The sequence below is a fragment of the Cricetulus griseus genome, chromosome 2, assembly GCF_003668045.3.
Source record: "Cricetulus griseus strain 17A/GY chromosome 2, alternate assembly CriGri-PICRH-1.0, whole genome shotgun sequence".
Lineage (NCBI taxonomy): Eukaryota > Metazoa > Chordata > Mammalia > Rodentia > Cricetidae > Cricetulus > Cricetulus griseus.
The window spans coordinates 40,062,490-40,089,812 of record NC_048595.1 but is presented as its reverse complement, the minus strand read 5'-3'; the positions used below and the strand labels follow the sequence as shown (position 1 = coordinate 40,089,812).

The following is a 27,323-nucleotide window of genomic DNA, read 5'->3' as shown; positions in this document are numbered from 1 at the left end:
TGCCCAGACAGTTCTAGGTTACTAACTAAAAAGATTGTTGGCTAGGTTGATGCTAGATTATATGTAAGGGGTCAGCATAAATGGAAGAAAGAATATCTTTGTTGTGTTGGAAGAACTGACATAATGGTAAGATGGGAGTTGTAATGGCAAGATGGAAATTGTGAATGTTTAAATACTAGTATCCTGTGGGTTTAATATCTGTTGCTTAGGTAGTTTGAAATAATTTTAATTGTGACATATTGCATGGAAATAACTTGAACAAAAATGCACTGATTTCTGTACTTCCAGTATTTTCCAGACATGGAAAAAAGTGGATAGTTGATAAAAACAAAGCTAATATTGCAATAATTTTTACTCTCTTTTTCAAGCTTTCCAAACATGGAATTTGCAAGCTTTAGTTAAACCATCTAATTTGATCTGCTAACAATGTATATTGTTACCTAGAAATGCACTTGTCATTTTTATTTTCAATAGATACTTGAATGTCTTTTCTATCTTGTTCTAATTACATACTTAAAATTAGTTTTATTATTTAGTTTCATTTATGCAAGCAAACTAGAGACTTACCTTTTAAAATCTCAGATTATACTTGAATCATTTGAATATAAAGTGGAGTGTGTGGGAGTGGGGAGACAGTAAGCAGAAATTATAAGAGGTGTGAAGAGAAAAAGCTCACAGATTTGAAAGAACATTTGAACAATTAGGCTACTAAGGAAGCCAGTAAACAGTTGGTCCACAGTTGACTCAGGAAAATTACCTCTTCAGTAGTTTTGTTAACAACATAGTATCGATTGGTTAATTTCAATTCCCTGAAGGTCGTACTGCTTGGAGAGTCTGATTGGTCTATGTAGGGCTGTCATTATTTACATAGTTTCAACAGCGTATGGAATGGAGCACAAATAATTTCCCAAAGGAAAAACAAGAGCCTTAATCAAAAGCTTTCTAAATACTATGTTTTATTATGGTCAAGTAGAAGCAATTAACAGAAGATGCTTTTTATTATTAAGGGAACATCCAGTATTTTTGTTTGAATAAGTATTTCAAGATGTATTTATTTCCTTTTATGGCATTCTTCATTCCACTAGTTCAGTTACCTATTTTGTTAAATTTTATCCCCCCCTTTTTCCATTGCAGGCAGCTATCAATGGTGTAATACCCCAGGAAAATGGCATTCTACAAAGGTATGTTACAAAACACTTAATGGTTTGATGATAGTTTATCAGAAATGAGAAGAAAATTTACCAATTTGGGGGGGGTTGCTTTTTAAAAAAAGATTTGTTTTTATTTTATGTGTATGAGTATTTTTGCTTGCATGTATGTAAGTACAGCATTTGCACTCAGTGTCTGCAGAGGCAGGCCAGAAGACAGCATTGGGTACCATGGGACATGAACTGAAGTTTGAGGTGGTTGTAAGTTGTCATGTGAGTACTGGGAACCAAATCTGGGTCTTCTGAAAGAGCAACCATCTCTTAACTGCTGAGTCAACTCCATATTGCTATCTCCTGGGTTTACCTTTTAGTGGAGCTTTAGACTTTTGGTCAGTAAGTTCATTAATACAGGCATTGTTCTTTTATATCATTTGTTAATTAGTTCTCTGAAGTTAGTTATAGTTAATTCTCTAAAATTTCCAACCATCCCCTTCTCCCTTTTCATTTTTGGAACAGGGTCTCGTATATACCTATCTTGTCTTGAACTCCCTGTGTAGCTATATCTGGTCTAAAAATCACTCTACCCCCCTTCCGCTCCCGCTTCCATCTCCCAGGTGCTGGAATGACAGGAATGGGGAAGTCTTATATTTACTATAAAATCAATATTTTTTGCCAGTTGATAATGTAAACTTTTAGAGTGACTTGGTGATTTTTAATTTTTCCAAACTCATCCTTTTAGTCATAAGTTGTAAGGAACTGAGATTATGATATGACACAGTAACTGCATAGTATGGTTGTCACCTCACAATTCAGGCTTTCTCTCTAAGCTATCTTTCCCCCTTCCCTAGTTGCTTTCTAACTAAGGACAACTTGTAGCAATTTCAGTAACTCTTTAGTAATGACACATCCCAGAGCACAGAACTATTACTCTATCTGAAATAGCCACTGTTAACATGTGGGGTTAGTTTTACTGGCTTTGTGTATTTGTTACAGCTGAAATTGGATGATGATTCAAAGAGAGAACTATAACATTTAAAACATACTTTAAAAAGTGGGTTGATTTTTTTCCCCCCTTTTGAAAGTGGGAGACTGGCTATAGATTAAAATAATTCTGTTTAAAGTCAGGAGATAAAACAATTTTCCCTTCTAAGCATAGTTTAATTTTTTTTTTTAAATATGTGCCCCTTCTGTTCTGTTATTTCAGACTCTTGGCTTGATTTTTTGGTGGCTGGGACCTCCAAGTCATGGAAGCATGATCTGCTAAGTGCAGATGAGGCAAGCAGAAATAGTGGGCTAGGAATAAAGTTGTCGAGAGGAAGAAAAGTGATGTTGTAACAGCTTAAATAATTCAAATTGCAAAATTGTGCTATATTTGGTAGGAAACTGTGTATTTAGGATGGAAATGAGAGTTTGTTTGATGCCTATACCACTTTTAATGATCTAATGGAAAACTGTTTTCCAATTCTCCTTTAAAATTTCTTATGTTTGATCCAGAGTAAATATGGCTGCTATCCAGAGTCTGTAGCAGCAGCTGTTTTGGTTTGGGTTGGAAGGTGATTTAAAAGCATTTACTTAAGTCTATTGACACTCTTGTCCAGAAAAGCAAACCAGATAATTATAGCAACTTCCTTCACGTTCACTTTTATAAACTTGCTTTAGAAAGTTTGAGACTACTAAATAGCACTCCAGTTTCATCTTGACTAAGTGCTGTTACCACCATATTCTGTGCCATTGTTTCCTCTGGGGCTTTTAGTTAGTGGGTACTGAAGACATATTGGACTTCATAGCATTTGTTATGGTAACTGTAGAGATTCTTTTCCCCTGGAAGTATTGCATCTTTCATTACAGATGATTTTTTCCTTATTTTTTATTTATAATGAGGAATGTAGTATTCTCTAGTAAATCCTATAGTATTTAGGGTCTAAATTTGATCAGAGTGGGTTTTTATTAGCTTTCTTTGTTTCAATGCTTGTGTAAGAAAATAAGTGGTATCTAATAAATTTCTCAACTGTTTCCTTCCTATGTTCTTTAGTTTTAAAGTCTCTGTGGGTTTATATAACTGACAATGGGTCTGTGTGTCTGCTGGCAAAGGGAAATAAAAGAGGCCTCCTTGAATTCTTCCATAGTTAACACTAAAAGGAGAAGACCTGGCTAGCTGTATATGTAGTCACTTAAAAGGGTAATTGTCTTGTATCTTTGATTTAACTTAAATACAGTTTATGTAGGACCAGTTCTTAGTTTATACTTTAAGAGAAGGGCAGAATCAAATACTTTATGTGTCTCAGTTTATTTCTCTTGCTGAGATAAAGTGCCCTAACCAAAACACCTTAAGGGAGAAAGGGCTTATTTTAGCTCACAGTTCCAGGTTATAGTCTATCATAGTGGGGGAAGTGCAGGCAGCTGTAACTTAAAACAGCTACTTACATTACATCCACATTCCAAAGCAGAGAGGGACGGATGCTCATGTTTAATATTCAGCTTACTTTATTCACTCTTACACAGTCTTGGGCCCAAACCCACGAAATGGTGCTGCCTACTTCTGGGCTGGATCCTCTGACATCAGTTAACATAATCAAGATAGTCACTCACAGTGATGCCCACAGGCCAACCTGATCTAGACAGTCTCTTAATGAGCATCTTTTCCTAGGTGATTCTAGATTGTGTCAAGTTGATAGTTAAAAGTAATCATTACATTATCTATCCTATTTATATATATATATTGAAATTTGTATATTATAAGATACTATCATGAGATACAGAAGTTTTGATGGTATTCTAGTTCTTGGGCACTGGTAGATGTAATTCTTTTGGCCAGAGGTTATAAAACTTTTTGGAGTTTTGATTCTTGGAACCCTCATAGTGGAAAAAGAGGACCAGCTCTCACATTTTGTCCACTGACCTCTACTTGATCATGTTGGATGTACATACACAATCAATCAATAAACTTAACACTTAAAAATTAGAAAGAGAAATTAAAAAATTATGCCCTTTTAATATTTAAAACATAGTTTTTATTTGTTAAATATATATATGTCTCAATAGAGTTGTAAAACATAATTCAAAACAGGAAACTCAGGAAAACGTCTAAAGGTGTTCAAATATTTCAGTGGTTGAACCAAGACAATAAACAGTGACCACCACTCAAAATTGAGGAGGTTTTTGCTTAGATGTATGAAATGAAAGCATAAAGGGCCTTAAGCCAGGCCCTAGGTTAGACTTTCTATCTGAGTAAGACAGTAGATCTTCACCATTTGACCTTTGAAGGTGTGTGAGAGTCCTTGGCTGAATTAAAAAAAAAAAAAAATCAAAAGGCAAGAGTCAATGTATCCAGACAAGGTAGAAAACGTATACTAACTGGACAGTGAGTTTGCTGGGGAAGTGTCTGGAGGACAGTTTGCTGATGTAGTTATTAGAAACAGTGAGGCATCCATCACTAGAAAATCCCGGGGAGGAGGAGGAAGATGTGTCCAGGAAGTGCCACATCCCAGAACAAATATTGAAAATCTGCCATAGCCTAAGCCACATCACCTCCAGAAAGGAGAAAAAAATGATCTAGTGTCATTATCTAGCCAACAAAAGCTTAAAAACAAACGTGATTTGCAGATCCTCAGCTCCGACTTTTGACGAAGTCAGCTGGTTTTGCTTTGATGCTTTGGGACAGTATTTTGCTGGTAAAATACGGATGCCAACCATGAGCTCAGGTCATCAGAAACAGGGCCTTTAGTTCTATTTTAGGATAGGAAAAAGGAAAGTAAAAGTGTTGACACCAGCTGGCAAATGAGACTCATCAGGCCTAAAAGAAAATGAGCATTTGGACCATGTCCTAGATCAGAAACAATTCTTGGATCAGTAAAGGTTGATGCTGTTCCAACCAGGAAAAGATCATTCTATAAGTTGAACTGCTATGAAATAGCCCTGAATGTTGAGTGGTCTGTGAGGAACAAAGGGATAAACACCCCAGATCAAGTACAACTTTGGGAGCAGAAGCAGAGGACAGTATATATTTTATAATCAAACTGTGAAGGAAAAAAAATGAAACAGCTGAAACTCATGGACTGTAGTAGTTCAAATGCATTTTCAGGTGAAGGCTTTTGAAACCAGAACTACAAAAGAAACGCATTCAGTCTGAAATGGAATCTGAAGTTTGCACAGACATAGCATTAGAGTCATGCATATCAAACAAAATTGACATGATGGAAATTTAAAAATATGCAAAACCGTGTGAAAGCAGTGAGAAACCTAAAAAGTAGATATAAAAATGTTGAGTAGTTGGGGGTGTTGTCTGCTGCTAGTAATAATACTGTCAAGATACAAAAATATTTTGTTGTATGTTTGTTAAACTGTATTGTAAATAGTAATGTATACATTGGAAAATGGTTTACTTTAAAAATAAATAACAAAGGAAACACCTCATCTGAAGTTATAGTGGGTCTCCATAGCCTCTCCTTCAAGGTATTCCATTAAACACATTTTGTCCTTAGTGGGCCCTGCTCACATGGAGGTGGGTGGATCTTTTCTAGGCTCATAGTAGTGTATGACTTGTTTGTCTTTCTTGCCAGATTCTGATTATTTAGGAAGGTCCCATTTCTTTGATTTCTTTGTTTTATTTAAATTTTTTATTCTCTTTGCATACCAACCATAGTCCCCCCACCTCCCAACCTACTCCTCAGAAAGGGTAAGGCCACCCATGGGGTGTCAACAAAGCCTGGCCTATCAAGTTGAGGCAGGACAACCTCCCCTCCCCACCAGGATCGAAACTGAGCAAGGCATTCCACCATAGGGAATGGGTTCCAAAAGGCCATCTCGTGTAACAGGGATAAATCCTGGTCTCACTGCCAGAGGCCCCACACAGCTGTCACCCATATTCAGTATTCTCTGGGGCTGTGGATTGTAGTCTGGTTATCCTTTGCTTTACATCTAATATCCACTTATGCATGAGTACATACCATGTTTGTCATTATGGGTCTAGATATCTCACTCAGGATGATTTTTTGCTAGTTCATCCATTTGCCTGCAAATTTCATGATGTCATTGTTTTTGACCATTGAGTAATACTCCATTGTGTAAATGTACCACATTTTCTTTATCCAGTCCTCAGTTGAGGGACATCTAGGTTGTTTCCAGGTTTTGGCTAATATAAATAATGCTGCTATAAGCATAGTTGAGCAAGTATCCTTGTGGTATGATTGAGCATCCTTTGGGTATATGCCTGAGAGTGGTATCACTGGGTCTTGAGGTAGATTAATCCAATTTTCTGAGAAATTGCCATACTGTTTCCAAAGTGGCTGTATAAGTTTGCACTCCCACCAGCAGTTGAGGAGTGTTCCCCTTACTCCACACACTTTCCAACAGAAGCTGTCACCAGTGTTTTTGATCTTAGCCATTCTGGTAGGTGTAAGATGGTATCTCAGAGTCATTTTGATTTGCATTTCCCGGATGACTAAGGATGTTGAAAAGTCCCTTAAATGTCTTTTGGCCATGTGAGATTCTTCTGTTGAGAATTCTCTGTTTAGATGTGTATCCTATTTTAAAATTGGATTATTTTGTATTTTGATGTTTAGTGTCTTGAGTTCTTTATATACTTTGGAGATCAGCCCTCTGTCAGATGTGGGGTTGGTGAAGATCTTTTCCCATTCTGTAGGCTGCTGTATTGTCTTATTTACTTTATTTACCATGTCCTTTGCCTTACAGAAGCTTCTCAGTTTCAGGGGGTTCCATTTATTAATTGTTGCTGTCAGTGTCTATGCTACTGGTGTTAAGTTGAGGAAGTTGTCTCCTGTGCCAGTGCGTTCAAGGCTACTTTCCACTTTCTTTTCTATTAGGTTCTGTGTAACTGGATTTATGTTGAGTTCTTTGATCTGCTTGTACTTGAATTTCATGCATGGAGATAGATAGGGATCTATTTGCATTCTTGTACATATTGACATCCCGTTAATGCTAGCACCATTTGCTGAAGATGCTTTCTTTTTTCCATTGTACAATTTTGGCTTCTTTGTCAAAAATCAGGTGTTTATACATGTATGAATTAATGTCAGGGTCTTCAATGTGATCCCACTGATCCAGGTGTCTGTTTTTATGCCAATACCATGCTGTTTTTATTACTGTAGATCTATAGTAGAGCTTTTGAAGTCAGGCACCGTGATGCCTCCAGAAGTTTCTTTATTCTACAGGATTGTTTTAGTTATCCTGTTTTTTTTTTCCATGTGAAGTTGAGTATTGCTGTTTTGAGGTTTGAGAAGAATTGTGTTGGGATTTTGATGTGGATTACATTGAACCTGTAGATTGCTGTTGGTAAGATCTGCCATTTTTACTAATTGATCCCACCTATTCAAAAACATGGGAGACCTTTTCATTTTCTGATACCTTCTTCAGTTTCTTTCTTCAAAGACTTAAAGTTCTTGTTGTACAGGTCTTTCACATGTTTGGTTAGAGTTGCCCCAAGATATTTTATATTATTTGTGGCTATTGTAAAGGGTGATATTTCTCTGATTTTTTCTCAGTCTGTTTATTATATGTATATAACATGGCTACTGTTTTTTATTTTTGTTGTTGTTGTTAATTTTGTATCCTGCCACATTACTAAAGGTGTTTATCAGCTTTAGGAGTTCCCTGGTACAATTTTTTGGGGTCACTTATATATACTATAATATCATATGCAAATAGGGAAAGTTTGACTTCTTCCTTTCCGATTTGTATCCCCTTGATCTTCTTTTGTTGTCTTATTGTTCTAGCTACAATTTTGAGTACTATATTGAATAGATAGGGAGAGAGAGTACAATCTTGTGTTGCTTCTGATTTTCATGAAATTGCTTTGAGTTTCTCTGTATTTAGTTTGATGTTGCCTGTCTGCTTGCTGTATGTTGCCTTTATTATGTTTAGGTCTTGCTCTCTCCAAGACCTTTATTATGAAGGGATGTTGGATTTTGTGGAAGGCTTTTAAAGCATCTAGTGAGATAATCTGTGTGGTTTTTCTATTTCAGTTTATGTGGTGGATTACATTGACCACCATAGATTTTTGTACGTTGAACCATCCCTGCATCTCCATGATGAAGCCTACTTGATCATGGTGGATGTTTTTTTTTTTTTCATGTGTTCTTGGATTTGGTTTCCCAGTATTTTGTTGAGTATTTTTACATCAATGTTCATGAGGGACATTGGTCTGTAATTTTCTTTCTTTGTTGTGTCTTTGTGTGGTTTGGGTATCAGGGTAACTGTAGCCTCATAAAAAGAGTTGAGCTTTTATTTGAAATTCTTGTAGAATTCTGTGCTGAAACCATCTGGCCCTGGGCTTTTTTTTGGTTGGGAGACTATTAATGACTGCTTCTATTTCCTTAGGGGTCATAGGTCTACTTAAATTATCTGGTCTTGATTTAATTGTCCATTTCTTTTAGATTTTCCAATTTTGTGGAGTACCTCCCCCCCCCCCAAAGTTCTGGGATAAGGCATGCACCACCCATTGGAGTACGAGTTTTTGAAGTATGACCTAATGGTTCTTTGGATTTCCTCAGTGTGTGTTGCTATGTCCCCCTTTTCATTTCTGATTTTGTTAAGTTGGATATTCTCTCTCTGCCTTCTGGTTAGTTTGGATAACGGTTTGTCTGTCTTGTTGTTTTTCTCGAAGAACCAACTCTTTTTCTCATTGATTCTTTGTATTGTTCTCTTTGTTTCTATTTTATTGCTTTCAGCCCTCAATTTGTTTATTTGCTGTCATCTACTCCTCCTGGGTAAGTTTGCTTCTTTTTGTTCTAGAGCTTTCATCAATGTCCTGTGAAGTGGCTAGTCTGAGATTTCTCCAAATTCTTTATGCAGGCACTTAGTGCTATGAACTGTCTTCTTAGCACTGCTTTCATAGTGTCCCATAAGTTTGGATATGTTGTGTATTCATTTTCATTGAATTCTAGGAAGTCTTTAATTTCTTTCTTTGTTTCTTCCTTGACCCAGTGGTGAGTCAGTTGAGCATTATTCAGTTTCCATGAGTTTGCAGGCTTTCTGCAATTTGTGTTGTTGTTGAATTCCAATTTAAGACATGGTGATATAACGGGTTATTCCAGTTTTTTTGTACCTACTGAAATTTGCTTTGTGATCGAGTATGTGATTAATTTTAGAGAGAAGGTTCCATGAGGTGCTGAGAAGAAGGTATATGTTCTTTTGTGTTTGGGTGGAATGTTTGTTCTATAGATGTCTGTTAAGCCCATTTGAGTCATAACATCTGTTAGTTCCCTTATTTCTCTGTTAAGTTTCTGTCTGGCAGACCTGTTCATTTGTGAAATTGGGATATTGAAGTCTCCCACTGTTAATGTGTGGAGTTCGATGTGTATGATTTAAGCTTTAGCAATTTTTTTTTTGTGGGTGCCTTTGTATTTGGAGCATAAATGTTCAGAATTGAGACTTCATCTTGATGGATTTTTCCTATGATAAGTATGAAATGTCCTTCTCCATCTGTTTTGATTAATTTTAGTTTGAAGTTCATTTTGTTAAATATTAGGATACCTACACCAGCTTGTTTCTTAGGTCTATTTGATTGGAAAATATTTTCCCAGCCCTTCACTGTTAGGTACTGTCTGTCTTTGGAGTTGAGGTGTGTTTCTTGTATGCCATTAGAAGGACGAATCCTGTTTATGTGTCCATTCTGTTAGCCTGTGTCTTTTTATAAGTGTATTGATTGTGTCCATTGATATTATGGCATATTAATGACTAGTGATTGTTAATTTCTGTTATTTTTTTTTTTGTTTCGTTGATTTGGTGGTGGTGGTGGTGGTGTGTGTGTTTCCCTTTTTCGGATTTGTTGGTGTGAGCTTATCTATTGCCTGCGTTTTCATGGGTGCAGCTAACTTTCTTGGGTTGGCGTTTTCTTTCTAGTACTTTCTATAGGTCTGGGTTTGTGGACAGGCATTATTTAAATCTGATTTCATCATGGAATATCTTGTTTTCTCCGTCTAAGGTGGTCGAAAGTTTTCCTGGGTATAGTAGTCTGGGCTGGCATCCATAGTCTCTTAGCGTCTGCAAAACGTTTGTCTAGGACCTTCTGACTTTCAGAGTCTCCATTGAGAAGTTGGGTGTTATTCTAGTAGATCCGCCTCTCTATATTACTTGATCTTTTTTTTTTTTTTGCAGCTCTTAATATTTTTCTTTATTCAGTATGTTTTGATAATTATGTGGTGAGGGGAATATCTATTCTGTCTGTCTGTCTGCCTGCCTGCCAATCTATTTTTTGGTCTGGTCTATTTGGTGTTCTGTATGTTTCTTGTATCTTCATAGGCATGTCCTTCTTTAGGTTGAGAAAGTTTTCTTCTATGATTTTGTTGGATATATTTTCTGTGCCTTTGAGCTGTCCTTCTTCTCCTTCTTCTGTCCCTATTTCTTTGATTTGGTCTTTTCATGGTGTCCCAGATTTCTTGGATGGGTATTCAGACTTTGTTGGATATGAAGTTTTTTTGACCCATGAATCTATTTCCTGTATTGTATCTTCAATGCCTGAGATTCTTTCTTCCATCTCCTGCATCTGTAGTTCCTGTTCATTTACCCAAAGTTTTTATTTCCAGAATTCCCTCAGTTTGTATTTTCTTTATTGCTTCTATATCAATATTCAGTTCTTGAACTGTTTCCTTCAACTGTTGTTTTTTCTTGGCTTTCTTGAAGGAATTTATTGATTTCTTCCAATTTTTTGTTTGTCTTTTCCTAGATTTCTTTAAGGAAATTTTCATTTTTTCTTTAAGGGCCTCTATCGTGTTAAGATCATTTTCTTCTGCTTCATCTGCATTGGGCTTTTCAGGTCTTGCTGTTGTAGAACCACTAGGTTCTGGTGACGACATATTGCTTTCATGTTGTTGAATGTATTCTTACACTACCGTCGACCCGTCTGAGTTTGGCACAATTATACTTACAGGTGTTGATTCTTCCTCCAATTGATGCAGGTGGTACCTGTGCCTCTGGGGGTTGCTCTTCCTTCAGTTGGTGCAGGTGTTGTCTTGTGCCTCTGAGGTCTTCTGATGTGGAGGGAGACAGTTGACCAGGGTGGAGGGGGTGGGGGTTGGATTGGTGGTGGAGTATGTGGGGAGGATGGGATTGGGGGGCAGTCTGTTACTTGTTCATTACAGGGTCCAATTGGTAGTGGATGGTGGAGTGGTCCGCCAGCAGGAGTCTTACCTGCTGACCTGCTGCTGGGGCTATGATGGGTAGGGGTGGGGCATGGGATGTGCCCTGGGGTCTAGGGCCTACACACTGGGCCTGTCCAGCTAGGAGGCCAGTCACTCTCCACTTCCTACAATCAATGCAGGTTGAGCCTGTACCTCCAGCCTCTGGTGTTTTGGGGAATGGTTGGCTGGAGTAGGGAAGATGATGGTTTCTATGGGTTTAGAGGGCTGAGTGGGACTTGGAGGTTACAGTGTCCAATGAGGGTAGTGGATCGGTCTACTCACAGGAGTCTTACCTGCTGCCATACTGCTGGGGCTGCCATGGGTGGTGGTCCTTTCTTTATTGTTCTTTTTTCTGGAAGATCAGTAGGCATGATCTGTCATAGCTTGTGTTTTAAGATTAAGAAAGTTGAAATTCAGCACATGTATATATTATCTTTGTCTCCCAAGTTTACTTTTACATATTTTAGTTAGACATTAAAAAAGACAGACACTTTTATTACTAATTAAGGATAATAAGGCAGGAAGTGACTTGACCCAGATGGTACTGTGTGGTGTTGCTGGAGTTAGGGAGTATCTTCTGGTTCAGCACATCCTCTTGCCTTTCTTTTAGGACTGTCTCATTAGGTAACATACAGATACCACAATATGTTTTTAATGACTATGACTTACAGTCTCATTCATTTACTTGTAAGCAAAGATCAAGTTTGTATATGGGCATTGTATATTGTTATTAGTTTATTGAAGATGTTGTCCAGCACCTCATATACTATTTTCAGAGATAGTTTTTTTTTTTGAAGGAAGTAATATTTAATTACTTATACTAGGGGAGAATAGATGTTATAAGCTTTATAAATTAATAGTGAGTGGTATTTATCAATTACTTATTTTATGACCCAGAAAAGTAAGTAGTATACTCATTTGTTTATTGCTTAGCATAATCACATTTAGGAAAGACAGGTTTATTTTCAAATCTTCCGTTAAACTTTCAGAATATATAATGTTAAACCTTCAGAATGTGTAAGTACCCAGGCATTCTAGTTTAGTAAAATGTCTATTAAAGCAATATGAATTGATTTATAAATTGGCCTTGAAAGCAAATGTTGTTTTATTTGAGAGGTGTACCCAGACACTTTGCCCTGGAATGAATTTCTGAAAGTTGGAATAAAAAACAAATGCAGACAGAGTTCTGTTATCCTAGCCTTTTCCTCCTTACCCCCCTGGAGCCTGAAAGCTTTGTAGAGAAAGTTGAGCACTCTGCTGGCTGAGATGTAGTCCTGAAATACATTTCTGCATACATGCCCCCTTATCAGTATCTCTTAAAAATGATATTCTTTGTTTTTAACCGTATTTTATGTATGACAGTATATTTTACATACTCAACAACACTGTTACACAATGATTGATACAGTTTTAAGCAGTAGAATAAGGGGGGAAATTTCAGGTTATAAAACCCTTCCCCCAAGAACACATTAAAGAGAAAACTTTTCTCTAAATGCACCAATATGACAAACATATTCAGTGACTGGTCAAGTCTAATTCCTGTTGTGCTATTGATTAATAGCACACAATGGAGTTAAAAAAGAAAGCCCAATATTCACAATTCCTGCCTCAAAAAGATATATTCAATTCTTTTGAGAGGCGAAGTTGGTTCTTGCTTATTCAAATACACCTGAATTTGTATAACAACCATTAAGAAACAAAAACAAAACTATGATGAGGTCAAAACTAGAAAAAAATATGTGGTGATATGTTATTTATGATTTATTAAAGCTTGCCTGAGTATTCAGAAAGCAAAGCCAGCCTCAAACTGTAGAGTAGAGATCAGGCAGTGGTGTTACACACCTTTAATCCCAGGACTCAGGATTAAGAGGTAGACAGATCTTTGTTAGTTCAAGGCCATACTGGCTACATGAAATTGATCCAGTCCTTAAAAACACAGCTCACACAAAGGTGATCCCACCACTTAGGATCACATGCCTTTAATCCCAGCACTAGGGATGTAAAGACAGGATATGGCTGGAAAGAGAAAGGAATATAAGGAGGAGACAGGAATTCAGAGCCTAATATTGTCTTCTCTTTTTTTCCTTTCTAAATTTTAGGTTTTACCTACACTTCTGCCTTTTCCCAGTGTCTTTATTTATTTATTTTTTAAATAATTTTTGATTAGAAAATTGTAGTGGCTTCAAAAAACCAAACAAACAAACAATTAGCCCCCCAACCCCCAAAAGAACAAAAAAAAAAAAAAAGAAAGAAAGAAAGAAAAAAAGTGTAGTAGGAGGAAGTCAAATGGTATGTTAGTCATTTTAAAAATGGCAAAAAAAAATTTTTGTGACATGTTTGTTAAGGATCAATAACCAAAAATCCTGGGTGAGAGATTTCAATCTTGTAAAATTGAAGGAGTTTCATGTAGGGAATCAATGATAAAGATGGGGAAGAGGTTGAAAGAGCAAACAGTAGATACTAAGACAAAACAGAGAAAATGAAAACTAGTGTGAGTGAAAAGAAACACAAGGGGGATGGAGAGACAGCTGGGGGCCTACCTGAAGGCCAGGGGAGAACCCTGGTTCCACAGAGTGTCTTCTGACCTGACCTCCACACAGGCACTGTGGCATTCACGTCTACACAAACACGTGTACATTGTGATAGGTAATATTATTTGCCAACTTGATACCTGGAAAGCAAGACTCTGGGTACACCATTGATTATCTCCATTGAAGTTAGCCTCTGAGAATTTCTGTAGGATGTTATTTTGATTATGTTAAATGATCTGAGGAGATCCAGTCTACAAGTGAGCAGCATGCTCCCGAGGAGGAGGATCTGAACAGAGAAGGTGAGCTGCACATAGGAATCCCTGCTTAAATTCATTGATCTCTGTTCTGGGTTATGGATGTGACTAATTCCCTCAGGCTCCTGCTGCCTTGACGTCCTTGTTGGGATTAGAAGCTAAACTAAGCCCCTTCTCCCTTAAATTGTGCTTGTCAGGGTATTTTAACACAGCAGCAGCAAAGAAATTAGCACAAACACAGACACATGCACACACAGTTTAAAAAATTAAGAACACACAAAAAAACTGACTTTAGTGGCTGATATTAAAGTGAATACTATTGTTAGTATACTATTGTCTAGTTTCTATAGCTGCTAGGATTAAAGGTATGCATCATCACTGCCTGATCTCTATAGCTTGAGGCTGGCTTTCCTTTCTGAATCCTCATGCAAGCTTTAATAAATCATAAATAATATATCACCACAATGCTTGCTGCTGTTAAGTTCTTACTGATAGTATTAATGTTCAGACTGAAAGCACTGTGTGTGTGTGTGTGTGTGTGTGTGTGTGTGTGTGTGTGTGTACGTACATGTACTTGGGCTACTAAAGTCCTGGTTTTGTCAGTGGCCATAAAACTGTAGTCCATATCAGATTATCTTTTCTTTTCTAGTAGTCTGTGTCCCTTTTCTTTAGCCAACATCCTAGTTGTTAATATTTTTTACCTGGTAGAACACCACAAATCTTCATTTTGAAAAAAAATCTGTATCCTTAAGGAATCTGTTTTTTATTAGTTGTAAATTTCCAGTAACTCTTAACTGGTTATAGTCCACAAAGTCTTCTGGGCTGCAAACAGAGTCAACTGCATAACAATAACCCAAGGATTTTTCCCTTGATAATCAGAACTGGTAATAGTGACGGACTCTAGCTAATATGTCTCCATTGCTGGAGCTTCAGCACCAGCTGACATTCTGATTCAGTAGAAGTGCTGTGAGAACATTATATACCTCTGAGATCTACAATCTCTGAATCACCATAGTCTGAATTGCAGAAAGCAAAAATGTGATATTCCCGGGCATAGTCAAAGGAGCTACTACCATTGCTCAGCTCCTGTAACACATTTTTCTGGTAGTTTATGAATATGATATTTTTGTCATTAATGTAAAGAATATGCCATATTCTTTAAGAGTGAGCTCTCAGTTTGGAGCTCGTATCTTGTATCAACTGGGTGTTTAGAAAGTCACTGTTCTTTTAAGCTAACTAAGAGAAAATAATCACATTCATACACGAGCCCATTGTCGAAGTTTCTCTGCTGTGGAAGTGAGTTCCTTAGACATATGATGTGTGGGAAACCATAGATAGATAAAGTGTTTGCTAAACTTATGAATGGTGATACTGGAAATATCATTGGAATCGGGGAAGACAATTTATATTTCAAAGAGTCTTTTTTCATTGAAGACAGATGTTACCCATTGCTAAACAATTATAAGAGTCTTGTGTATCATGGCCTCAACATTAATCTCTTCTATCCAGGTTGAGTTTTAGCTGTGCCCAGGCCTTACTATCCTTCTTGGCATGACCTCATTATATGGGTAACCCCAGACAGAAAGTAGAAAAGAGCTAATTAGCCAGTGTCTTGTCTTCACCAATTAGGGTGTGGAGAACATTCACCTTAGAATAAAATATTTTCATGTTTTTGACAAACGTCAATCTTGTATTGCTTATGATTCGATAAACATTTGTATGTTTGGCTATCTCTTGAGTTGCTAGCCTGTGAGTAGCCTGAACTTTTCCACAATGGGACACCTTCTGTCACTGCTGCTTTTCACATGTATCTTTTACTGAGAGTATATTATATATAGCAGTCTGGTTTTGTTTTGCTCCAGCGTATTTTATATATCTAGCTTTCCTCATTTCAATCTAAGTGATTGAGTGATTTCTTTCCTTCTTAATTAGTTGTTGATAGGAAATGCAAAGTGTAGCAGTAGGCCTTTGAGTTGCTTTTCACTATTGGACTCTAGGAACATCACCAAGGTGGAAGTACTGTCATTTTTTTTTTCCCCTCCCCTCAAACACTGGTGATTGAATCCAGGACCTCTTGCATGAGACATATGCTCCATCACTGAGATGTACATACTTGCTTCTGCTCACTTCCTTGATTTTTGTAATGCCTGTATCTGTTGATCTCTCCAGCACCTGTGTGTCGAATCAAATTTTGGGAGTTACCTGCAGTTCAATTCTTTTTTGTTTGTTTTTGTTTTTGTTTTTCGAGACAGAGTTCCCTGTGGCTTTGGAGGCTGTCCTGGAACTAGCTCTTGTAGACCAGGCTGGTCTCGAACTCACAGAGATCCGCCTGCCTCTGCCTCCCGAATGCTGGGATTAAAGGTGTGCGCCACCAACGCCTGGCTGCAGTTCCATTCTTTAGGTCATTCCTCACTCTTGTCAATGCAATGTTTTTCTGTATAATGTTTAAGTTACTAGGAACTCTTCAGACCAGACTGTTATGATAGTGAGTGGGATAACTGACATAACTGGAGCCCGGGGACTCCACCAGCATAGTATCTGAATTTCTAGAATTTCTAAATTTTAAGAAAATGAAGTACAGGTACTGTGTACTTTGTATTTGTCATGGTGCTTTGAAAATTAATCGTAGAGGATAAGAATATGTTCACAATTATTTGTTAGAAGCTCTAGGGTGCTGGGTGTTGGCGGTGCACGCCTTTAAGTCCAGCACTCGGGAGACTGAGGTGGGGGGCTTCTCTGTGAGTTCGAGGCCAGCCTGGTCTATGGATCGAGTGCCAGGATAGGCTCCAAATCAATACAGAGAAACCCTGTCTCGGGAGGAAAAAAAAAGATCTAGGGTGTCTACAAGTCTCTCTCTCTCTCTCCCTCCCCTCTCTCTCTCTCTCTCTCTAAAATCTTGAGGATTTATTAGACTTTTTAAGAGAAAAACAACAGTATAGGTAAGCAAGCTATCCACAGGAGGGTGAAAAGAAGAGGAAGAGAGAAAGCTGTGACTTGTAATGGAGGTTATCAGATGGTTCACTTACCTATTCACTTGGTGGAAGCAGGAGGGGGACTTCAGAGAAAAAGTAAGAAAGTCAGAGCTATCTCTACCCAGTTATATGAATCCATCCATTGTAGCACACTTTCTTTCATTATTTGAGCTTCTTTTATAATAGTTTAGGCAGATTTGGACATCACACCGTCACTGTATGCACACTTTTTGAGAACAGTTTTTTTTTTTCCCCCTAGTCTGTGAGCAGATTGTTAGAGGTACTTACAGTTGCTCAAGCTAAATTGTAGTTGAGGAGTTCGTTCTCTCCTTCTACCATATGTTCTTTGGATGGAACTTAGTTCATTAGGTTTGATATCAAGAACTCCTACCCACTGAGCCATCTCCCCAGCCTAAGACACTTTAATTCTCATTTTAAAATGATGCTTGACTAACATGGCAACATAAGTCAAAAATCCAGTTGTAAATGTTATAATAATAGATAGATGAGGATGGGAGAGAAAATAATGTGGCCATTGGCTATTGTTAAGGACTTATTAGAAGAAAGAGAACTTGGCTTTATCATAAGCGTAGGCAAATTGATGCTATGAACATGCAAGCCAATGGAGAAGATCCTTGATGGTGTTGTGTAATAAATTAGTGATAATTTTTCTTTCCTGTCAACATTTTAGTGACTTTGGAGGTGAGACCATGCCAGGACCCCCATTTGATCCAGCAAGTCACCCCGCTCCAGCTCCAACCCCTTCATCTTCAGCGTTCCGACCTGTAATGCCATCCAGACAGATTGTAGAAAGGCAGCCTCGAATGCTGGACTTCAGAGTTGAGTACAGAGACAGAAATGTTGATGTGGTACTTGAAGACAGCTGTACTGTTGGTAAGAATCACCTTGTCAAGCCTTCATAAGTGGGTAACTCATTAGGCAAATTCCAAGTTTACGTAATTATCCTTTGAGTTGACTATCAACAAGAAGGGAAAAAGCACATTGAAGTGGGTTATTGTACTCTAATTTGAGTATATATTGTGGTGAAATTAAGGTAAGTTCAAGAATAATTTTTGATACACTGTTTTAACTCACTTTCATTGTTGTGCTTTTTTCCAATACAAAGCATTACTGTAAGGCACTGTACACACTTGACAAGCAGGTGACTGCCAAGCTGCATTCACAGTTCCATATACTGTTTTAGGATTGCTGTAGACTAAACACCTAGGAGCTTCAGAAAATACTCTTCATTTTATACCAATTCTGCAACTAAAACATACTCATTTTTATACTGTTGTATTTGTTTTGTGCTGCTATACTTACATAAACATGATTAATTTTCATGAAGACCATTAAAATGAATTTTCTTATATTTCTGCTGGGAAGTCGTAAGATTAAAGCATCGGTGGGTTCGAAGTTTAGTGATGTCTTCTGTCTGCTTCTAGGATGGAACTTGATGTATTCCCTGGAGGGGATGAGTACCATGAACTTATATGGCAGAAGGCAGAAAAGGCAAAAGGAATGGCCTTTCTTTGTTAAGCATCTTAATAATAATATCTTTCACAGAAATGGGGCCCTTGTTGACTAAATTAACCCTTAAAAGCTCTGCTTCTTGATAATATCTTTTTTTGTTTGTTTTGTTTTGTTTTGTTTTGTTTTTGCAAGACAGGGTTTCTCTGTGGCTTTGGAGGCTGTCCTGGAACTAGCTCTTGTAGACCAGGCTGGTCTCAATCTCACAGAGATCCACCTGCCTCTGCCTCCTGAGTGCTGGGATTAAAGCTGTGTGCTACCACTGCCTGGCAATAATACCTTTTCAATTAAAAAGTTTTATATATTTTAGAGAATTTCATACATGAGTACTTTGCTTATGTCATTTCACCTCTTCTCTCCCTCTCCAACTCCTCCCATGTTCCCTCTACTCTCTCTTTTAGTTCATGGCCTCTATTTCTTTGCTATTCTTACATTCATAATTCATTCAAAATGCATTATAAGCCAAATACTGTTACTATGTAATATGTATTACTCATGCACCTCTTGACAGTCTGGTTATATTTGTTCTGTACCACATTTATTCTCCCACAGTGAAATAGATACCAGTCTTTGCTTACTTTTGGCATAATATGCAAGGCATACGAGTGAATAATATTTGGGACTTGTTTTTCTTTCACTTCATTTGATTTGCTAAATTCTACAAGTTCTGTCACTTATTGTTTGAGTCTCTATTTTATCTTCTTTGTTACAGTTCAGGAATTGGTTTCATTCATATGTAACTAAAATAATTTATGGAATTTTCATATGATCGTTTTCCTCATTATATTTTCCATATTTAGACTGGTGTACTTTTTCTAAAACACAATTTCCTTATTTTACTTTACAGGAAACCTGCTTAGGCTTAAGGATTTCGTGTAGAATCTCCTTCTGTGATGCAGTTCTTTACTTCCATGGATGTAGTCATTTGAATACTTTAAAAAATGGATTTTTGTTTTGAAAGAGATACTTTGATAGAAGGAGCTGTTATGGGGCTAGGAAGAAATCTGGCATTAGTGAAATTCCCAGGAATCCACAAGGATGTCCCCAGCTAAGACTCTAAGCAATAGTGCAGAGGGTGCCTGACCTGGCCTTCCCCTGTAATCAGATTGGTGATTGCCTTACCTTAATTGTCATCATAGGTCCTTCATCCAGTAACTGATGGTGGAATCAGGTGCAGAGATCCAGAGCTAAGCACTGGGCAGAGCTCCGGGAGTCTAGTCAAAGAGAGGCAGGAATGATAATTTGAGTAAAGGGGTCAAGACCATGATAGAGAAAAAAACACGGAAATAGCTGATCCAAGCTAGTGAGAAGTAGGGTGGGGTGGATCGAAGGTGGGGGGAGCAGGAAGAAGTGGGAACTGGGATTAGTATGTAAAAACGAAAAGTTTTTTTCTTTTTTTTTTTTTTAAATAAATGGATCTTAAAGTGCAATTCTTTGTGTTTAAGGTTTTCCTTCTGAATGTTAACTTCTCATCCTTAGAGGACAAGGTCTCATTTTAAAATTTCTTTCTCTATTCATAGTATCTGCCACAGTCATATCTATTGAGTGATTGGCTGCCTAAAAAGAGTGTAGGTATGTGTGTTTATATAGATTAGCTTACCCATAATAGGACATTTGAAAATAGACACTGTAATTTTTGTGATCTGCAGTATAATTGTTATGGACTGTTTTGAGGAATTGAACAAATGTTAATTTTTCTATAGAAAAGAGATGCTCAATAAGATAATGCCTTTTTTTTTTCATTTTAGTTGGAAGAAGATATAAAAATAAGACGAAACTCAGTTAAGAAAGTTATACCAGACTGACACCTAGTGGTAGCTGCATTGGCTGATTAATGGTTTTCCTGTCCTGTTTACTTCTTCAGCTTCATACCTAAAACATCTGAGTTTTTTTTTTCTTTTTCTAATCTTGAATAATTTAAAGCTATTTTAAAGGACTTGTTCTTTTATAATATTTACTTTCTGTGTAAAATAATGTGATCTCTTTGAGGTCATTTTTTTTTTTTAATGTATTATTGTGTCTTCAGGTTTTATGCCAGTCTTTTTTTTTTTTTTTTTTTTCTTTTGTCGTTTTTGTTATTTTGTCTTTCTCTCCCCCTGAGCTGAGGACTGAACCCAGGGCCTTGTGCTTTCTAGGCAAGCACTCTACCACTGAACTAAATCCCCAACCTTGCCAGTTATTTCTTTAAAAGTTTGTTTTATCAGTGTTGTGAACAAACTTGTGTTTGCTAGATCCATTCAGCATGGCCTTAGTTCTATTTCTGGGATGTATTAGGGAACAATAGATCTATTATCAAGTTAATCATTTGTCTCTTCTGCCCACCTGCTTTTAATCTACTTTTTAAATAGTTTATTTCATGTGCACTTGTGTTTTCCCTGCATGTATGTCTATGTGAAGGTGTCAGATTCCTTGAAACTGGAGTTGCCATGTAGGTTGGGTATTGGGAATTGAACCCAGGTCCTCTAAAAGCATCTTATAGAAGGTCAGCCTTAACTGCTCTTAACCACTGAGCCATCTGTTGAGCCCCTTAATTTATTTTTAAAAACAATGCTTATTATATTGAATAGTGTTTTAGTTTAAAAGAATGAGCTTGAAAATATAAACATTTAAAGCATTTGCCACACATATTTTGTCCAGAATCTGTGAATTTCACTTTTTATCTCAATCCTGTGAGTCAGATTAGCTAGTTAATTTTTGGCAGATGCCTTAACCAGTCCAGAGCTTCAGATATGTTTTGTGGATAATAAGCAACAAGTAGGTTTTTTTTTTTTTGGGAGGACGATGTTGTTGCTGTTACTAGTAATTGCAGAAAGGGAAGCGTGGTTGTCTTATTTGTCTTGCAAAGATATTGTACAGGTTAGAGCATACAGTTACAGATTTTACTTTTGAGGAATATTGACAGTAAATGTTGTATGTTACTATTGATTGGTCTATGCTCAAATTGTGAACTCTGTGTCAGCTATTGTGTACTACCAAAGTACAGAGCCATTTAACTTAGTAGGACTTTGAACATAATCTTAAGATGCATAGTTTTTATTCCCACCTAATTGAACTTTTGCTCCTTGGACTGACAGTTCCTCCTTCCTCACCCTGACTCTTTCCTCAACCTTAATTTTTTCCTAGACTATAGTAACCTACTATCTACTTCTCTGAGTTTTCCTTTTTAGATTTCACATACAAGCAAGATTATGCATAATTGTCATTTTGTGGCTTGCTTACTTTATTTAGCATAATGTCTTCTATATTTATTTTTGTGGTTGCAAATGACAGAATTTTGTCCTTGATGAATGTATGATGAATACTATTATATTATATACATACATATATTACATTAAACAATACCCATTCGTCTGTTGATTGGCATTTAGGTCACTTTTTTTTTTTTCTACTGTGAATGATACTACAGTGAGCGGGGAGGTATAGACATCATGTAAAATAGACAAGGAATCAAGTAAATCCTTTGTTAAGGAGAATATAATAATGTGACAATATGTTCATTTCCTTTAGTCATTGGGGAAATATAAACTAAGTCACATTGAGATATATTAATGTACAAATTAGGATTGCTAAAATGTAAACTGAATACCAAGGACTGCAAAGAATGTATAGCAATGTAAGACTTACCATTGCTGACAAGAATGCAAAATGGCAAAACACTTCTGAAATAATTTGGTAATCTTATAAATTGAAACATGTTGCTATATGACCAGGTAGTTCTCTTCCCAGGTAGTTATTAAAGAGATGAAAACATACACATACAGATAACTTGCAGATAGAAGTTCATAGTATCTTTATTTGTAATAATCCCCAAATAGAAACACTTCAGCTGTCTTTCCAACAGATAGATAGACAGCTGGGGTATAGCTTTGTAAGGAGTACTACTTAGCAATCAAGGAGAGCAGACTAATGCTGCAGGCAGTAGTGAAGATGAATCTGACACCATTGCAAGAAGAGAAAGGAGCTGCACACTGACAGTGATCTGTATAATCCCACTTCTATTTTTACATAATGAAGCTCATGTTGAAGGGAAGGTAGATTTTTTAAAAATGCAAATGTCAGTGTTAAAGAATACAATATTCACTCATCCAGTAGTACTATACGTTGTTATAAGTCACGTGCAATTCATACAGTGTTGCTTCTGTACTATAGTTTCAAGGAACCGCAGGAACCTGTTAGTCACACTTTTGAGAACCACTGCTTTAGATGCATCTGAGGAAAGCGTGTAAAGCCATTTCACAGGTTAGTCTGACACACACACACACACACACACACACACACACACACACACACAAAGATGTAAGTGCCTGCCAACTTCTGTACTTTTTAAAGACAGTCATTAATGAAGTTTCCATATCTGACATTGATTCACACACTATGTAATACTAGTAGATGGTACAAATGTCACTTGTAACCCAAAGAAATAACAGAAAATAAAAGCATGTTATAAATATTAGAGATAGTAGAACTAGCAAATTTGTTGTATTTAAAAACAAGTCCTGTGAGCCGGGCGGTGGTGGCGCACGCCTTTAATCCCAGCACTCGGGAGGCAGAGGCAGGCGGATTTCTGTGAGTTCGAGACCAGCCTGGTCTACAAGAGCTAGTTCCAGGGCAGCCTCCAAAGCCACCGAGAAACCCTGTCTCGAAAAAAACCAAAACCAAACAAACAAACAAACAAAAAACAAAAACAAAAAAAACAAAAAACAAGTCCTGTGAAAATGTTTTTTTTTAATAATGTAAAGCATATCAAGACATTAATAAGAACATTAATACAAAATGCTGAAACTTAACTAAGAGAAAATTTATATACTAGACACAGAAGATTTGCCATTAAAGTTTTACTCAGGAATCAGAGAAGATGGCTCAGTTGAGATTCCACCTGAGTGAATCTCCAGCACCCATGTAAAAAAGCTGAGAGCATAGCTGCATGTGCCTATAATCCCAAGAGCTCTGTGGCCTGCCTGCTTAGCTGAAGCAGTGTTTCTAGTCCAATAAGAGACCCGATTTCAAGGCAATAGGGTAGAGAGTGATAGAGGAATACAGTTGATGTCTTCCCTGGCTTCTGCATGTGGGCATGCAGGTGTTTGCACCCAAATTCCCATGTTCATGATATATACACACACATGCCCAATAAGCATGCACACACATAATTACTCAAATGAATTAAATTAGCAGTTGAAGAAAATATCAATGAATTATAAGACATAGCAGTAGAAAGAGTAGGAAGTGAAGTACATACAACAAAAAGTACTGGGTTCAGGCAGTGGGGAAAGAAATAGGGAACCCAGTAGACCTGTAAAGGAAAAGTGGTGTGATATGTGTTTGATTAGACCCTTCCAAATAGAGTGCAGATTACAAAAAAGGCAATTGTAAAGAATAGCTCAGTGTTAGCTAAATTACTTAGATCAGGTGTAATCTAAGGGCACCTACATCATAATCATAAACAAATAGCTGAAAGTAATAGTACAATTTAAAAACCACCTAGAAGTGGAGAAATAAACACATCCCATATAGGGAAAATTCTCAAAATACTTAGAAATTAACTAACTGTTTTATGGTCAAAAGAGGAATCACAAGGTAAATGAGAAAACATTTCTGACTGAATTGTGATACAAATGTTTGTGGGAATAATTAGCATTAGATTAAATATTACAAAATCTGGCCAGGCAGTGATGGCACATGCCTTTAATCCCAGCACTTGGGAGGCAGAGGGAGGTGGATTTCTGTGAGAATTCGATGCCAGCCTGGTCTGCAAAGCAAGTTCCAGGACAGCTGGGGGGGGGCTACTCAGAGAAACTCTCGTCTTAAAAAACAGAAAAATTTATTTACAAAATTCCAAAAGCAAAACTCAAAGTAATCGAACTATTTAAAAATGATGAATTGTAACTCAATAGAAGGCTCAAGAATATTTATAGGAATGCAAAGATATTGAGCTTCCAAAAAGACAAAATTTGCCATTAGATTTCTAATCTACAAAATGCAAAGAAATGGTCCATAATGACTAGTGGAACTAGCCTATCAAAAGAAACTTTTAATATCCAAGATGAAGACTATGATTCTTGAGATGACAAGCATATTGTATATGCAAATCAGATATTGAAGAAAAGATGAACTTAAAGATCCTTTATATTAGTAGAAAGCAGGCAGGTTTTTCTTTTTCTTTTCTCCATAGTTAAAAATACAATGGTCATTTCTTTCCCAGGTACTTACTTTGGAAAGATGAAAGTATATGTTTATTAAAGGTGGGAATAGTAATGTTCATAACAACTTGATTTACGATAGTCTAAGCAAGAAGCAACTGTTTGTGTGTGTGTGTGTGTGTATTGGCCTTTGGACACAAATGAATTTAATGTCCATATACTGTAATTCTGCTTCTTGGAAAATAATTTGTGTAAAAGAAGTCAAATAGAATTCTAGAAAATTCAGATTACTCTGTAGTTGTATGAGTCCAATTCAGAGGTTCCCCGAGGAGGAAGTGAGATGGCAGGAGGAGTTAACAAAGAAACCTTTGGAAATGGAGGTAAATTTGTGACCTTGATTATGGTAGTTTCATTATTGGGTAAATTTGTTAAAATTTATCAGATTATTGATTTTAAGTTTATACCATTTACTCTGTCAACTGTTGCTTCATAAAACTGTTAAGGCATTAAGGAGTACAGAAAGAAAATACCATTTTTAAGAACAGAAGCTAATAAAATAGAAAATCTGTAAGTAATAAAGGAAGAAAACTTCATCATTTTTGAGGTTAATAAAAATCAGTAATCTTACTAACATGAACAAGATTAGAGAGAACATAGATTATTCATTTTGGGAAGGAAAGATATCTGAAGATGTGACATTGAGTATAAGAAAATTTATATATAAGTATGTATTTGCAATATATGTATTTGTGTAAATATTTAATGTGCTCCTCAAATTTGAAAATTGAACTGAAAGTTCATAGTTCTCATTAAGAAAGCTTCAAGGGTACATGGCTTTATGATTGAATCTGTCTAATATTTAAGAAGATTACTGCCAATCCTTCACAAATAGAGAAAGATGAAACATTTTTGCAATCTGTTTTTGAGACCAGCATTGCTTTAATAGTAAGATCAGACAGGGATATTAGGTAGGAAAAGAAAATATTTTTTCTCCCAGGGTGAAAGGAGAAAACTTTGATGAGGCTGACCTCTGATTTCTGTGTACATGCTTTGGCATGTTTGCCCACACCATATGCACACTAAAAAAAGACTTTAAAAGTTATGATTTAAATTGTTTTATTTTAAATTTTTAAAAATGACAGGAAAAGAACATATGGTTGAGACACAAGGAAATATTCAGTAGAAAGGAATGAAATCCTATCATTTGGGGCTAAGTGGATGCGAATACAGGATATTATATTAAAGTCCAGAAAGATAAAGCTCAGGTGTTCTCACGTATATGGACACTAACAAAGTTCATCTCACAGAAAAAGGGAGAATTCTAACAGAATTAGAGACTATGAAAAGCAGTGAGAAAAGTTGGTTAACTGGTTTTATTTTCTGTTCCTCTCGGCATATGGATCAAAGGCATTTAGTTCTATTTGGTCTTATCCAGAGTTTCTGCAAAGAATAGCGGGGACATTGTCTCCCCCACTACTACTACTACTACTTTTTTTTTTTTTTCCTACTAAAAACCTTTTTAAGTCAGGAAGCCTGAATGTTTTCAAGAGTGTAAGAAGTATCTGGTGAAGATAAGTTTTAAGAGGAAAGCACTGTGCAGCCTTGTAGATGCATATGCCAGACAAGTACAGTTCTGTAAATAGCACTTTTACCCATGAAAGGAAAGACTGTGTTTATATGTGTTTGGGTAACAAACGCGACTTACCTTTCTACTGTCCACAAACAGAATATTTGTCAGCAGTGACATTTTTGGAAACCAAGATTGATTTGTACTTTTATAGATGCAGTGTTGAACCAGGTTTCCTTCTCCCTCCCTCCCTCCCTCCCTCCCTCCCTCTCTCCCTCCCTCCCTCTCTCCCTCTCCTCTCCTCCTTCTCCCTCTTCCCTCCCTCCTTCCGTCCCTCCCTGTTTCTTTCTTCCTTTATTTTTAAGCCTAGTTACTACCTAGAGTGCACAAAAGGACTTAATTTTTAAAAATTGCATTTTAGTGTGTGTTTGTATGTGTGTGGTACAAACATACTATGGCATGTGTATAGGTCAGAAGACAATTTATCAGAGACATTTCTGTCTTTCTACCACGTGGATGCCAGACATTAAATTCTGGTCTTCCATCTTGACCACAAGTATACCATTACTCATGGAACCATCTTATTGTCCCAGTCTTTCCTTAAAGAAAGTTAAAAAAAAAAAAAAAAAATTCTCAAGGCCTGAATGACTCTGTTGTGGTGGTGCTGATTAAGCAGTTGTGTTTCTATAGAACTTGTGTAACATAAAATTCTTTTTCTTCTTTCATTTTCTCCTTAAAAATAGGTTTATTTTCCCAGTTTTAATATTCAATTGCTTTTATTTATTTAATATAAAAACAATGGTATTATGTGTCATTTTAAATTATATAGACTAGTAGCAACCCATCATAGGCAGATAAATATAAGAAAGGTTTGTAAATTCAGATCACCTTAAAGCAGTGGAGTGAATGCCTGAAACTAGCTCATGCATATTGTAAGTAGACTTGGTTCCTATAAAAGAAGTTAAGAATTAATGGGAAAATTGTATTTCCTTGACCGGTCATCACTATTTTGTCCTTTACTTTTATTAATTTTACTTCAGCCTTTCAG

The 27,323-nt window shown here is 36.7% G+C and overlaps 1 protein-coding gene across 1 annotated transcript in view; it reads left to right on the top strand.

The window, feature by feature from the left end:
- The window catches only part of Faf1 (Fas associated factor 1), a 305,459-nt gene that overhangs the window by 59,661 nt on the left and 218,475 nt on the right, over positions 1–27,323 (top strand). The window contains exons 3-4 of the mRNA XM_027402460.1: positions 1,135–1,181; positions 17,733–17,935. Coding sequence (XP_027258261.1) covers positions 1,135–1,181; positions 17,733–17,935 — 250 coding nt within the window. The remainder of the gene's footprint in view (positions 1–1,134; positions 1,182–17,732; positions 17,936–27,323) is intronic.